The sequence below is a fragment of the Onychostoma macrolepis genome, chromosome 10, assembly GCF_012432095.1.
Source record: "Onychostoma macrolepis isolate SWU-2019 chromosome 10, ASM1243209v1, whole genome shotgun sequence".
Lineage (NCBI taxonomy): Eukaryota > Metazoa > Chordata > Actinopteri > Cypriniformes > Cyprinidae > Onychostoma > Onychostoma macrolepis.
This window is the reverse complement of record NC_081164.1, coordinates 16,900,731-16,916,848: the sequence shown is the minus strand read 5'-3', so window position 1 is coordinate 16,916,848 and position 16,118 is coordinate 16,900,731. Positions and strand designations below refer to the sequence as shown.

At 34.7% G+C, this 16,118-nt stretch overlaps 1 protein-coding gene across 1 annotated transcript; it reads right to left on the bottom strand.

Annotated features, from left to right (window-relative positions):
* Positions 1 to 2,178: 2,178 nt before the first annotated feature.
* Positions 2,179 to 15,992, bottom strand: nt5c2l1 (5'-nucleotidase, cytosolic II, like 1). Its single transcript, XM_058789091.1, has 18 exons — positions 15,799 to 15,992; positions 13,661 to 13,734; positions 13,457 to 13,574; positions 12,190 to 12,285; positions 7,853 to 7,944; positions 7,708 to 7,765; positions 6,625 to 6,718; positions 6,024 to 6,077; positions 5,815 to 5,898; positions 5,646 to 5,687; positions 5,413 to 5,514; positions 4,238 to 4,304; positions 3,978 to 4,148; positions 3,843 to 3,894; positions 3,543 to 3,603; positions 3,224 to 3,400; positions 2,971 to 3,057; positions 2,179 to 2,816 (listed from the first exon to the last, which is right to left on the bottom strand). Exons 1-18 carry the CDS (start codon positions 15,834 to 15,836, stop codon positions 2,733 to 2,735), a joined length of 1,551 nt encoding a protein of 516 aa, XP_058645074.1. The 5' UTR covers positions 15,837 to 15,992; the 3' UTR covers positions 2,179 to 2,732.
* Between the last annotated feature and the right edge of the window lie 126 nt (positions 15,993 to 16,118).

Here is a 16,118-nt window from a genome sequence, read left to right as displayed (position 1 = left end):
AATGGGACAAAATGTTTTTATAAAAAGGTTCTTTAGATTCATAAAATGTTCTACACGCTAAGAACCAAAACTGGTTCTTCTATGGAATCACCCTTTCTTATATTTAAGTGAAAAACAGGATGCTTTAACTCGCTCAATAGTCTGTATACTTTAATCTGATGTCACATCTGCTTTTTGGTTACGGAGAAAAAAACAAATTTGTATGCGTGTTTGGTTTTAATATCAGTTACACCTTGTTTTGGCTTGGTGGTTTAACTGTGTTAGACATGATGCAACAAGTTAATTACCACTGAATTGTACTCCAGTGTTTGTGCTTATCGAGTTTCATTTGAAGGTCACTCAAAAAGGGTCAAAGACCACTTGAGTTAAACGGTTAAAAGGGTTATTAAAGCTTTAATCGACTCAAATAGTCTTATAGGCCTCGGGATTGTCAAGCTGCCAGAATGCGGATGTGAAACTGTCCAAAGGAGGTCTGGTGTCTTAAAACCACTACATTGTTATTCGTGATGAAGTAACTTAATTTTAAAGCAAACTCCAATGTGGTTTGCTGGATCTGGTTGAAATCGAGTCTGTGTGACACTTAGATCCAGTTAAAGTCAAAGGGCAGTCAATCCATACACCCTTAACACACTGGGATTTATTTAGAGAAAACCTGTTTCATTTGTCATTGTCACTGATCAAAGTCTTCAGGTTCAAATCTTCTATTGGAGAATTAACCTAGTTGTTTTCATCAGACACGTTCCAAGAATATGGTTCAAAATAGGACGAGAAATTCTTCAAGTGTAAAATCAAGTGTAAATATTGATTATTAGCCTCATGTCAAGCTAAATTTAAAGTCTTCTTGCAATAGTCTACAACCAAATGTTGCTTTGTAGATAATGACTGACTTCAGTTTAAAGAAAAATCTTAGTTTTTGCAATAATAGGGCTGAATGGTTGAGCTTGACAAATGTAGTCCACACTGAATTCAGATATAATTTAGCCTACTTCATGCTATATAATGTTACTTCATTAAGAATGTTATTTTTGTAAGTAAAATAATCCAATAACAGGGTTGAATGCTACATTTCTTTTTTTTTTAATAAACAAAAGATTGAACTGTAGAACCGGACTGTAATGAATTCATTGTCCAAATGATGTTTGTTTTATGATGTTAATGTTACATTCAGTCATGAAGGTCAAGACAGGCCAAAATCACAATTTTAATGGACAGCTTGGTCTGTAAGGTTACGCAATAATAGTTTAACAAACAATATAAATAAAAATATCTAATAATTCTCACAACAAAATCACAAAATTGTTCCTCTAATCAATGCCTCACGTGGAAAGTGCCATAAGCTTTTATTTTGCTGGCCATTACAATGTGCAAAGTGGGATTTTTTTTTTTCTTTTTTCTTTTTTTAAATCGTTTTGAGTTTAAACAACACGCTACTCCTCGAGTTCTAACGCTTGATTTACACAGAAGGAGCAACATACCTTTACACGGGCTGCCTTTTATGATAATCATTGTACGTATACCTATCGATATCTGTGGTAATAAATGTTAATTTGGTAATTTATAATGCTATTTTATGGTCATTGGGGAAAGAAAAAGATCATTTTAGCCTGGTTATCGTTCCTCTCTCTCAGGTTAAAATTGGTTGACGCAACGGAAATGAAGAGAAATTAGCGCGAGATCTTACTGTACGAACACGGTAACGTTAGCGGTATGATATAAACGGTCTAATTTTCCAATTATGCTCCAACAAGCTGATTATCATAAAAGGAAAGGTTTCCGTTCAAGTCGAGTGCACACACTATATAGTCTTTGCCGCCATCTTACGGACACCGTGCAGAGATTTTCCTGAAGATGTCCGTTTGTTGGATTAATTCAGGTCATATAAATTAGCTATTAAAAGTTTTTTCCCCTCCCTTGCCTATTTTATCACCGTTTATATATATATATATATATATATATATATAATTTGCCGTACGTCACCATCTGAAACACAAATGAACACAGTTCCTTATCCTCTATATATGGTCTATTTGTGAACTCAAACTGCTTTGCTAAGCTTTTAAAAGGCTCCCATGCAGGAACCAACGATGGTTTAACTGAATACAACTGGAAATGAACCTTTTACACGTGCTGGTATTATGAGTTTTGTTAAGTTAGAAATAAATAACAACAGAAGAAGTCTAAAATAAAGCACTTTAATATTTAATTTCAATATGCTTATGAAAAATAGTAAATAAATAGCAAAACATAGAAACAGTTTTAAAATTACTAATTTAAGTTACCCTATTATATGCACATTCCTGCATTATTGAGGAGATATGATAAACAAATGGAGAAAAGGGAAGAAAAAAAATTGCCCAATGAGACCTCAAAATCCTGCAAACCAGTTGGTTGACATGCAAAAGACTAAATACCTTCCATCAAAGGTCTTAATTAAATGCACAGAATATAAAAGTTTTATAAAATGGTTAAATAAAGATTTTAATCTTGCTTTACAAATAACTACACAAAAGCATTTAACTTAACATGACTTCACAAAAAAACTTGGCAAATTCCGTTTAATCACAATTATCTGCCAGAAGTGTAATCTTACCCAAGCTCAAGCTAATACTGCAAATCAACCACACAAGCGCTGTGTATCAATACACAGTTTTAAGGCAGGAATGGAAACTGTAAAAGTGAAACATACTAAATAAAAAGTTCATATTTACAGCAGTTAAGAAAAAAATCAGTCCTCATGTCTCTGTAGATGTAGCTGGGTTATCTCGGGCACAATTATCATCTAGTCCACAGTCACCGTCGTCACACTCACATTGCCGCTGTGTGGGAAAGATGTACTGATAATGTAAATCAACTTGATATTTAAAAAAGGAAAAATAACCTCATCAATTTAAAACAAAATTAACAAAAAAAAGTCTAAATATATAACAGAATGATTAGAATGAAAAATAAAAGTGAGTGTGCCATTCAAACCTTGATGTTGGTGGTTTTGAACATGTGCTCCGAAAGCTCTGCGATGGGCTCTTTAGTCTGAGACTCCACAGCGGCCTCATGTGGCAGCTGCAAATAAAAGCAAAAAACATTCATAAAACACCAGCACCTGTTCATGATACTTACAGATTTGAAATATATATATATATATACATACGCATACATGCATGTTAATATTTATAATTAATAATATAAAACAATTATATTGCAGTCTACTTAGCCAGGACAAACTTACCAGGACAAGAGGGGCTCTGAAGAGGTAGCTGAAGGGGTAGTTTAGAAGGTTGAGGCAGGAGATGGAGTATATATCTGCATAGCGCAGTAACTGACTGGCAAAGAGGGTTTTTGTGGAACCACAACGTAAAAGACTGCCCATTTTCCCATAGCACAGATCCATGCCGTACGTCACCATCTGAAACACGAACAACTTTAAAATAACAGTTTTAGCACTTTAAGAGATGACTAGAGTTTTTCTGGTATAAACACACAATTCTGCATATTTTGCATGAAGAAGAAGTCAGATGTGAAAACATGAGAAGATCCTCAGAGCTCACCTTTATCCTGTTCTGAATCGCACTAATATCCGGGCACTCTTGACTTCCACTGTCTAAATGCCTGATGGGATAGAATGAGAGGTCAGCTGAGACGTTCATTTGATGTTGATGTTTGTGTGCGTTTCAGGTTTTTTCTGTCCATAAATACCCAGGGGAAAAAAAAATACATTTTCTACAATAAAAATAAAAAGCTAATTAATATCAACTAAGGACAGTGCTCTAGCGCCATCTAGCGATCACGTCAAGTATTGCACGTGGTGACTGTGATAACACTTCAGAGTGAGAAGTCATCATACTCACTGATATAATTCTGCAAGGAAGATGTCAAGATGTCTTAACTCCTCAAACATACCTATAAAAAGACACGAGACACTATTTTTATCCATTCTTTACCAAACAAGGAAAAATTATTCTATTAGATGAGCGCACACTCACTGGCTTTGTCGGCCCACACGTGCAGCTCCTTCACAAGCTCAGGAACCACCAGGAAAGTCTTCCAGCCTTGACGTTTCTTTGACTTGAGGATATCGCCAAAGATGTGATCCCCCACATAGAGGATGTCTTTCCCCCTAACATCCAGCAAATCACAGACAATATCAGAAGATCCTAAGAAAGGGGGTGAACAAGGATAACTGACGTAAGCCAAAGGAGTGCCTTCATGCGAACAGATCATGATGAGGAGAACATCTGAGTACCTCCTGAATACACTGTCCCATGCTGAAGCTCTCCTGTGTATGTGCCGATACGCAGCTTCCCAGTGTCCTGCAACAACAGGAGGAGGATGAGATCTGAGTGCAGTCCAAACTTAAACTAGATGTTTGCTGATATTTCACTAAACTCAATGTTTCTGAAACTATTCAGTGTACAATGTTACTTATGTACTACTGTTCAGCTTTTGGGGTTGTTTTTTTGAACTAACGCTGCATTTAATTGATTAAAAATACTGTAATATTGTTAAATATTATTTCAATTGAAACTAACAGCTTTTTATGTGAATATTTTAACATGTAATTTATTCCTGTGGTGTAAAGCTGAATTTTCAGCATCATTACTCCAGTATTCTGTGTCACATGATCCTTCAGAAATCATTCTAATATGCTGATTTGATGTTCACGAGTCACTTTTATTATTATTATTATTATTAATGTTATAAATAATTGTGCTGCTTCATATTTTTGTGGAAACTGTGCTACACTTTTTTGCATTCTTGATGAAGAGAAATAACAGTATTTGAAATGGAAACTTTTGTAACATTCTAAATGTATTTCATTTTAGAACAATTTAATGCCTCCTTGTTGAATATTTATTTTAAAAATTATTATTATTTTCAAACAATTTTACTTGCCTGAAACTTTTGAATGGCAATGTATCACAAAAATAAGCTATAAAAATAATCAGCTGCAAAAATTGTTAAATGTCTAGGTTTGTCACCCCACAAAGATTTCTATTATTTTATAACAGAATAACATTTTATAATATAATATAATAGATCATATTTAGACCATTATTATGACATATCAACTACATCTTTTCTTGATGAACAAAATTGAATTATAATCAGCATATTTAATAAAAATATTTTTAATAATATTAGGTAATAATAGGATTTATGTTATTGAGAACAAAACCCTTCAATGATAAATGGGGGTAAATGCACTTTATCCAAAGTGTAATGTTTGTAAATGTTTTGTAAAATAGGGTCTAGATATGTTCTTGACAGGCTTCGGATTCATATTCTCATTGTTATTAAATAATCATGTATAGTAGCCTTTTTACATTAAAAATGATCAAAAACACTGAATAAATGCTTTATTTAAAAGAGAGTAAAGCTTTTTCTGTATATAGGTAGCAGCGCACAGCATGAACTCACCGTGTCTACTTGTCGTAACACTGTCCCTCCTGCAAAGAACATGGGCTTCCTCGTGTCCACCACCACCAGATCAAAGTACGAGCGCCACGGTTTCTTGGGGTTCTAGACAACACGATTCATTTCAGAATCTGAATATCTTTGTGTGATCAAGAAGAGTTGATCATAAGCAGTTTCTCAGAATCAACACTAAACACTGGTTTTTGTGTCAGTTACAGAGTGATCATGCTGCTCACCTTAGAGCCAGCCGGAAAATCCAGTAAGTATTTCATAATAGCCTAATTTGAGAAAATATATAATACAGTGTCATTAAAATGGAATATGAATATTAATGACAGCGTGCAACGATATGCAGCCTGTCAGTGGCAGTTTAAATTATTTCTAGGGGTCTGGCGCTCTCCTTACCTCGGTGTAATTGAAGTCGCTGTTGGTGGCCAGAAACACTTTGGCGACCTCTTTGATACGGCTCAGTAACACGGGAAGACGAGGCTAGACAAAATGATACATATATGAATGCCACAAACAAATAGCAATAATAATTTGAGCGATTTGAGGAAAAAAAAACATATATATATATATACACACACATACATATACATGTAATTACTACTTACGTCTTTAATCACATACTTGTCCAGGTTCTTCAGTGTTCTTTCCTTCAGAGTGCCCTATAGGACAAAAATAACAATGACTGATTAAAAACACTGTAGTGTGAAACACTTACATTATATGGAATGATTATAAGTGATTTGGGTAGGTGATTTGGTTCAAAAACATTTTTTCTTTACATCCCGATGGCAATCACTAAGTTAAGTGGTCTAAATGTAATTAAAAAACTAAATGTATTTATATCGTCTGTATTTATATTGTCCTACCTGCCTGTCAACATATGTATTTGCATACCTCTGCACACCTCTTCATGCAAAAATACGTCATCAGAACTGAGTGAGAATGGAAGGCGTTATTATTGTAATTATTATGCGCTCTGTGCTGTAATGTTCAGGTTAGTCTCTGGTCTACTGGTGTTTTGGAGGAGGTGTGGGTTTGGAGAGTGATTTTATGCTTTCAAAGCTAGCTTGCTATTGCTAGCTTTTCCGAAATTGCCTACCCTACCTTTAAAGGTAATCGTATTTTAATTGGAACTAACTTTGTAAGTAAATTCTTTCATGAGAGGGTAAGTAAAATAATAAATTTAGTCAAAATAAAATTGGTTACTGTGTCGTGAAGGTGATCCATGGCATCCCTCACGTCCTGAAACATGCTTCTGTGTGACATGAACAAGTCACCGTGTTTGAACCCTTTCTGGCAACTAAGTGGGAGAGAAACAATGAGTGAAACAGATTGCTGACACTTCTTGGGCATATTTCAAGTTTCCAAATAAACCCATCAGGGATAGCAGTTTTATAAGGACTCAACATGATCAAAATTTGGCTGAAAAAAAAAAAAACTGTTGTTCATAATCTATTACATACCTCCTGTTATCTGATTGGTAGTTTATACTTTTTTATAGGGTGACCATACGTGCCATTTTTACGGGACACGTTCTGGCCAGGATTTCTATATTGCCTAAAATATCCAGGTTTTGGCTTTGTTTTCCTGTTTTCATACTTAGTTTGACCAATTAGTTTGACCAATAACATGCAGGCATTGTACATAATTGACCAATCGTGGCATGTGAGAAGGTGGGATCTACAGAGAACGGTCATATATCAGGCTATATATATATATCAAGCTTTCGAGGAATGTTTATTTGTTCATCTCCCAATCATCATTGTATTGCACAGCACTACATTTAGCAATAAAACCTACAGAGCTTTGATCATAAAGCTAAGCAATTAAATATCATCTTACTAAGAAATATTATTGGGACAAAAGGAGTGACAACTGATATTTATAAGCATTTTATGTAAGCAGTCTGCTATACTGTTATAAAGATATGATTTACATTACAAACTAGAATTTTATCATGCTTTTTGCCCATATAAACTATTATTCCATATGTCATGCTTTGCAGAGATTTTTCTATTTAATCATTTTTTATATTTACTTTAATAATTTTTGGCTTGCCAAGGCTTTGTTATCTGGTTGCTAATGTGTTCTGGGTTTTAATGTGTGCCGTGTGAACCTTCCGAAATCATAAAGTTTTATTGATATCCCTAGCTGTAATCGTAAGCAAGATTAATAGTGATGCTTGCTTTAGCAAACATTGTTAATTATGAATATCATTCACATGACGGAGAGACAGTGAAGCTGTAAAAGAGCCATAACTCTTGCAATTATAAAGAATATTTGTCTCACTTTTTGTATCTGGTGCTTTTGGTGAAGAAGTCAACCAGGCACGCATAAAGATACGTCTCTGAGAAAAGGAGAGGGACAAATCATGTTAACAAAATCAATTATCCTTTCACACGTCCATGTAAATGTGTACCTGTGTACGCTGTACCTGATAGGTTGAAGAGTGTGTTGAGGATGTAAAAACGGTCAGTGTCGTCTCTCTGGATGAACTTGTTTGGATAATACTCATTGACCTGTCCACTGCAAACAGACACACGTTAATGAGAATAACAGCAGGTAAATATGCTTCCTGACACACCATATATATATATATATATATATATAAGCATTCGAAACATGTCGGAAAGCTTGTGACAGAACAATAACAGTTTGTCACTGAGCTGCCCAGCTAATATGTCACAGCAGCCATCGTTGAGAGAGCGCTAACTACTGTTCTCAAACAACTGATCCCTTGCTAAATAAAACCGTGCCCACAATACCCCATGTCGGGTGGCATCTGATGAAACACCCTTTATTTATGCTGTCTTATACATGAGGAAACTCATAGTGCTGATCCAAGCTCTCTTTGTCCTCAAGTGTGAGAATAATAATAAAAACAAGAATGATTTTTTTGTCCTGATGCCGCTACTGTTCTTAAATCTGTGTGAATATGAACGTGTAAATATGGTTGTGTATTTGAAAAGAAGTGCCAGAACCCAAATCCTGAAATATGTAAGTGTAAAGCATAAGTGAATGGTCCAGTTATACCTGTCCTCAACATCTTTCATCAGTCTGAGAAACCATACTAGGAATTCAACAACAAAATCTACACTCCATAACTCTCTTCTATGGCAGGTGTTGGATATAAATACACTACTAATATGAGTTCATCATGGTTGGGTGGTTGGGTCTCAGACAAGACATTTTCCACAAAGAGAGTACAAAATAGAGGTTAAAACTTTTTTCTTCTTAATCGTGTTGTTCATCCACCTCAGGAGGTCAAATTAAATGTTTTATTACAGGTTAAAGCAAAAACTAAATCCTGAGCATGAACTTTTTTCTGGGGGCGGGGTGGGGTGGGGGGCAGGGGTGGTGGGGGGGTTCAGCACATGCAAAGCATGCAATGACTGTGGCAACTTTAACATTTGAAAGGATACTATGGCAAAGTTAGTGCTTTCCTTATTCAAACTGACTTTGTTTTCATGAATATATGGTTGACCTAAAGAATGAAAGCTGTATCATACACATGGAAAATGATGAGCTATATCACCTCTTATCGACACTAGAAGTGCGACAATACACTTAGCTCACAAGATGAGACAAAATACAGACACTTGGTTCAGTAGAAAGAGACATTTTAATACTATTTTTAAGAAATGTTCAATGACAAAATATTTGTCTTTTAATTACAAAAAGTAAAACAATGCAGTTGTATTTAGAAATATTTGAACTAATCTAGGGCTGTAACTAATGATTATTTTGGTAATCAAGTAATCTACTGATTATTTTGACAATTGAGTAATTTATATTTTTTAGTAACACAAACAGACCTACGTGAAAATCAGGCTTTAGTATGACTATTTATATATAAACTAATGATGAGGCAATAATAATTGGCTCAAATAAAATATCAAAACCAAGTAATTACATGGTTTTATTGAACAACACTGTTAAAATACATAATGTAATATGCCTATACAATATGAACATAACCAACTTAAGTGCATTATGTATTATAACAAATACCTGCAGAGGGCACCAACGGCCTGGTAATGTTTCGCTTTACAGCGTGATTTAACGACGTTTAAATCCATTACATTTTAATATTTTGCCTCATGCAGAAACTTTTGTTTTGAAATCGTGATGTACATGGCATATTTAGGCATAGACAAATAAACTAAGTTTGATGTTAATTTTGATGTTTATATAATGTTTATTAATGTTCAATGTTCATGTAGACTATATATATATATATATATATATATATATATATATATATATATATATATGGGTTGTTGACGTAACATGGCATATTCACTGTCCCACAAGATAAAAATGAATATAATTAATATTGTTGTTATTTAAAATGCAGTAAATGGTTAAACATTTCTTTGTCCTGTTGTCCTGTTTTCAAATCTCAAAATTGTCCTATGGTGTGACTGTCTCAAGCATGGTTCAATAAATTACAACTTTTATAAATAATAATAAAAAAAAAGCATAAAAATGTTAATAATTATATGCCCCCAGCATAATTGTACAAGTGTCTATTTTAGTAAATGACAATATTTTTTTTTCATCCATATATTTTTGAAAGGGTCACACTTTATATTAGGTGGCCTTAACTACTATGTACTTACATCAACAAATAAGTACAATGTACTTATTGTGGTCACATTGTATTGCAAAACTCTTTTGCTGCTATTGAGGTGGGATACGGGTAAGGTTAGGGACAGGTTTGGTGATATGGGTAGGTTTAAGGGTGGGTTAAGGTGTAAGGAATGGGTCAACAGTGTAATTATAAATTTAATTGCAGAAATTAATTACAGATGTATTTACATGTATTTTTAAAAATATAAGTACAATGTAAAAACATGTATGTACGCAATAAGTGCATTGTATCAAATTATTAATTTAAATGTAAGTACATAGTAGTTAAGGCCACCTAATGTAAAGTGGCACCTCTGAAAGTGTAGGAACTTGATACATTTTGTCTCTGAAAACCATGTCCTCTGGTGTGACACCATATCCTGATTTTAAATTGGCCAATTCCAGAGAAAACTTTAATTAGCTGAAGGACCCCATTCATGGTCATGTTACTGAAGCCCCCTGTGAAGCCCATGACATTAGCAGATGGTAAATTTTTGTCTCAGAATTGTTCAAATATTTAACTTTTTTGGAACCAGTACAAAAGTGTTAGGTTTTGTTGTCCTTTGGTGTAACACCCCTAAATTATATTTTTAAATTAAAAACTGCATGTTAAACTACATAATCATGGAAAATTATGCAAATGTATGCTAACTGCTAATGACAGGTTAGCATGGAATAGCAAGGTCATTAATTGACAGAAAAAGGCTGAAACGTCCTATAACAGAAGGAATTGAGGGAGAGAAATTAGTGGAAGAGAGAGTACACTGAAATTGTGTGAAACAGACATCCTAAGAGAACAATGCAGAAAGTAAATACAATAAAAATTATGCCTTAAAAAGAGTACCTATATAGTTTAAAAAAATTAATTCACATCTTAATGAATATAGTTTGAATATCAATCATATTTAACTGTGCGGGGGTAATCAGTAACATACTGATTGACTAAGAGACTGAATTTTGTTGATGAAAATTAATTTTTTGTTTCGTTTAAAATACATGTTGATATTGTTTGTATCAAAATTAAACTTTCTTATGGAAACCCGTTTCCGCCACTAAATAAAAAAATGTAAAATGTAATTGCGACTTTTTATCTATATACACATATACACATATACACACACACACACACACACATTGTGTATTGCAGCTTGATGAATTTGTGTAAAAACGAAGAGCATTAACTTCAGTTTAATTTCCAGCTCTTCTCAACTGAACATTTAATTGTTGCCAAAATGGTGTCAAACCAGCTTTTCACTTAAACAGGTTTTGTTCTTTTATTTTGTTTATGATAACACAAATGTGTCTAGGTGTTTCTCTCTTTGTTTGCAGATGAGTCAACACATCCAAAATAACTTGTTTCCAATTATGGCTTAGTGAGCACATCTGTAAGCTTGTATTGTTATGATTAAAGAAAGCACTGATTAATTTTTAAGGAATCAGTTTATCTGGTTCACAAAACTGGTCTGAATGATTTGTTCATGAATCAGAGTGATTAAGATATTAAAGGAACACTCCACTTGTTTTGGAAATAGGCTCATTCTCCAACTCCCCCAGAGTTAATAAGTTGAGTTTTGCCGTTTTGGAATCCATTCAGCCGATCTCCGGGTCTAGCGATAGCACTTTTAGCATAGCTTAGCATAGATCATTGAATCCGATTAGACCAGTAGCATCGCGTTCAAAAATGACCAAAGAGTTTCGATATTTGTCCTATTTAAAACTTGACTCTTCTGTAGTTCTGTCGTGTACTAAGACCGACGGAAAATGAAAAGATGCTAAAAGTGCTATCGCCAGACCGGCTGAATAGATTCCAAAACGGCAAAACTCAACTTATTAACTCTGGGGGAGTTGGAGAATGAACCTATTTCCAAAAAAAGTGGAGTGTTCCTTTAAGTTTAATAATAAGCAATAATAAGACCTTGAGTGCATTAACTTGCGATATTAAAGACTAAATGCTTTGCTCTGCACTGCTCTTGACCCTGCTGTTTCTTCACACTGGGTTTATTGCCTTTCAGCCTGGCTCTCTTTAATGTTTTGTCCCACGCAGCACTCTACTTTGTTGAAATCTTCTGTTGTCAGTGAAAGGTTGAGGGGGCATTTGCGAGCAAACTCTCACTCAATACACCACTGACCCTCACTCACCCTCTCAGGTACTCAAAGCCGTGGGTGCACACCAGGATGTTTCCATTGGAGTCTATTTTCAACAGGTTCCCATAAGTGGTATCATACACCAGACCTCTGGAGAGAAGAGGAGAAAGAGAGAGAACATTTGAATGAACCAGCGTCTGGGAGCATTCAGACAAGTGAATAATTCATAGCAAAATATGGCCCTCTAAGGAGTTAAAACAAGAGTTCATTCATATTTATATTTTCCCCCAGCAGTATCATTGAGCAGAGAGTCATTTGGTATTCAGCCCGTTTTAATGATGACCTCAAGCGACCTTCTGCTTTATGAGAGCCTTGAGACTGGTGTAACGCAGGACGTTTCTATTTGTATGGTTGCCCAAAGTCTCTCATGAATGGTTTATAATAGACTCAAAAGCAACTAAAAACTGACTGATTTCCAAATGAAAATGAAGTTTACTTAAGGTCCACTTATACTTATACTGTCTTATACTAAAGAAATCAGTTCATATTGGACTGATTCAATTTTCACTTTTATTCAGCAAGGGTACTATAATTGATCAAACATAACAGTAAAGATTTCCATTTCAAATAAATGCCGTTCTTTTGACCTTTCTATTAATCGAAGTATCCTGAAAGAAGGATAACCAAAATCGAAAACAAAATTTTCCATAAAAATATTTAACTGTTTTCAACACTGATAATAATAATAAATGTTTTTTGAGCAGCAAATGAGCATATTAGAATAATTTCTGAAGGATCATGTGACACTAAAGACTTATGTAATGATGCTGAAAATTCAGCTTTGCATCACAGAAATAAATTTTATTTTAAAATATATTAAAATAGATAACTTATTATAAATTGTGATATTTCATATATAATTCATGATTTCATTTTAATTTACTGTATTTTTTTTAATGCTGCCTTAAGAGCATAACATACATTTCATTTAAATGCATTTATTTTTTAAAAATCTTATAGACCCCTTTTTTTCTGAAGGACTAAAAGATTCCCATGACCTACATTTTGGAATTCATTGCATTATTGTATACTTTTGTTACTGTTGTTTAAATGTTAATTTTTTTGCTTCTTGTGACACTTCTCACTGAAGTGAATTCAATAGAATCACAGTGTTTTGTGATGCAACATCAACCTCTAGATACAACGTGCATGTAAACATTGTCAATGTTGTGTGGACACACAGCAAGCCTCAAAAGCCTTAACCATGAGCTCACAGACCCGATATAACCTAATCCAGAGCCATTAAGGGAGCAACACTTACCGCGTGGGGAAGGTGGGGTCGTACGTGTAGCCCAGCAGCTCGTGTGGGTATCCGATTGACACCAGCCTGTCCCTGAGCAGCTCAAAGCCCAGACTCTCATACTCTGGAGACTTATACACTGTTCAAAACAAGAGAGTGGATGTGAACGAAGCACTTCACACATAGTCTGACAGCTTTTCCCAACGGCGCTATAAACGCTCTCACCTGCCAGAGTGTAATCCATGTCGAAGCCATAGCACTTGATGTTTTCAAGCGTCAAACTCCGGTTCACAAACACCCTGAAGGGAAAGACAGGAGGTTGTTTTCGTTACTTTGATGGTTAGGTCAACATTACCTTTCTCACAGTTATCGATTAGCTTTTATCCACAGTAACTTACACTGCACTGGAGTTATAATTAAACCCACAACCTCAGTGTTGTTATTGCCATGCTATATCAGCTGATCTACAAGAACACGTTATACCGCCAAAAAAGTAGAGTTTGTATTCAAACATGTGCTGTGCTTATCACACGGTCCTATGTATCAAGTCAGCACAGTTTAGGTCTGTTCTTATCAGGTCCCTCACATATGACATCAGTCCAGCTGGTGTGAGGTAATTGCCGCTTAAAAGACGTAAAGACGTAGAGTGAAGGAACAGCCAACTGGCAGTCTCTCTCCTTGGCAGTTTGGCCAGTCACGTTTTTATATGGAAAGTACTGACTAAGAAATCTAAAAATAGTAAGACAATGCAATTTGATTGAATCCAAAGAAATTTTAAACGTAACCACCTCAACAGCCAATTAAATGGAATATGAGAAAAAATTGAGTTTGAAATATTTTACATGAGAATTTTACGTATACAAATGAACTACATATTTGTAGACCGTTTGAGTCACAAATAAGAAGAAATGTGAATTTTTTGAAAGTCCGTATTAGACTAACAGAATTCCTCCAAGTGTTGTCCCAACTGGTTAAATGCAGTTGTTGTCTTGTGATATTAAGACACTTTTGGTAAGACACATTAAGCACCATTCAGTCACAATTAAGGTTTGTGTGTATGTAAAATCCTCAAAAATAATAGTTCATTTGACATATTAAGTGTCCACACACACACAAACATACACATTTAGATATATCAATACAGATCAATTTATTGTGGTACTAACTGAATATATTTGTTGAAAAAGAAAGCTAGTTGACTGATGAATATTGTTTTTGAAGTCTTAAAATCTCTTAAAAGCAATAGATTTTTTTATGGTGACTCACTAGATTCCAGCTGAAGGTGTAAAGCAGGTTGTGTCGTTAGTCATGTGTTTGCAACATCATGCAACTTCCTTGTCATTTTTTTTTTATTTTTTTTTTATGTTTGATAACATAATTCCATTGATAAATCATTCAAAAATGAAAATTACATTTACTTAGTCATTACTGTTCCACAGAAGAACTAAAGTCATACGGATTTGGAATGAAGTGAAGAAAATAATAATAATTTTGGGTCATCCATTAAAGCAAGTCTATGTCCAAGACCTTGATCGTGACCAAACACAGTTAATTATCTAAAACAGATGTATGGCTGATCATCTACGGCTAATGATTCAAACTATTCAAAAAGAACAGGAACAATCAGTCTTTTATCTTTAAATAGATAAGAGTAAATCAAACAAACAGGACCAGCTAACTCAGTGAATGGATAAATGAATAAATAAATAACAGATTAGTAGTTCACTGAGGCAAAAGTTGTAGTTAATGGTTTGTTAATAGCAAGAATTGGACTTTTAAATAAAGTGTGACCACATGCTGTTGATTAATATTGCTCTTCTGTAATTACACTGTAACACCTTAAAATAAATAAATAAATTCCTTTAAAATTAAGCAGTTATTGTTTTATGAATGATTCATGGTGTTGTTATTGTTTGAAAAAAGTTACATTTTGTTTAGATATTAATATCTGGGACATTGGTCCAGGTAGATGTGAAAGTGTGTGATGCTTTAAGTCATTCTGAGGCAAAAAACCTAAAGTCTGTCGGTGGAGCTAAAGTATATTATCATCTTATAGTGTTAACAATCGATATGAAATGTCATTGTGATAAATAGAGGCTTAATTCCCACTAAAAACATCCCATTACTGAGCCTGATAGGCCTGTTATAAAGAAAACTGAATGAAGACACTTGCTAAGAATAACCTGACTGCAAAGAAGAGAGAAAACTGCTACTTAAGTGGTCTAACAAAAATAATTTAAATAAAAACAAATTAAATATATGAAGAAATGCCTGCATACTAAGACCTGTGTTTCTGAGGTTCGTTGAACGCTGCGCGTTTCACCTGTGTAAGTGTGTAAATGTGTCAATGCACCCGTTCTTACCTCTGATGCAGCTCTTTTTTGGCGGCGCGCGTCTCCATCGCGAGAGTGCGCTTCAACAATCACTCTATTATGATCAGCTGTGTGAAGCTGTCACCAAACTCCTCTTTGCGCTTTAAGTCGTACCATGATGTTGACATCACCAGTGCAAGTTTTCCATGGGGTTGGCTTGTAAACAGGAACCCTATGTACGTAATTTGGGCGTATGTGGGATGCACGCGAGCATGAGTGAAGTTTGATGTCGACAGGCGGCAGATTGTGTTATCAGAGCGCCGCACGCGCTCTCCTCGCGACGCACAGGTCCAGTTCAGCGCCCAAACTCT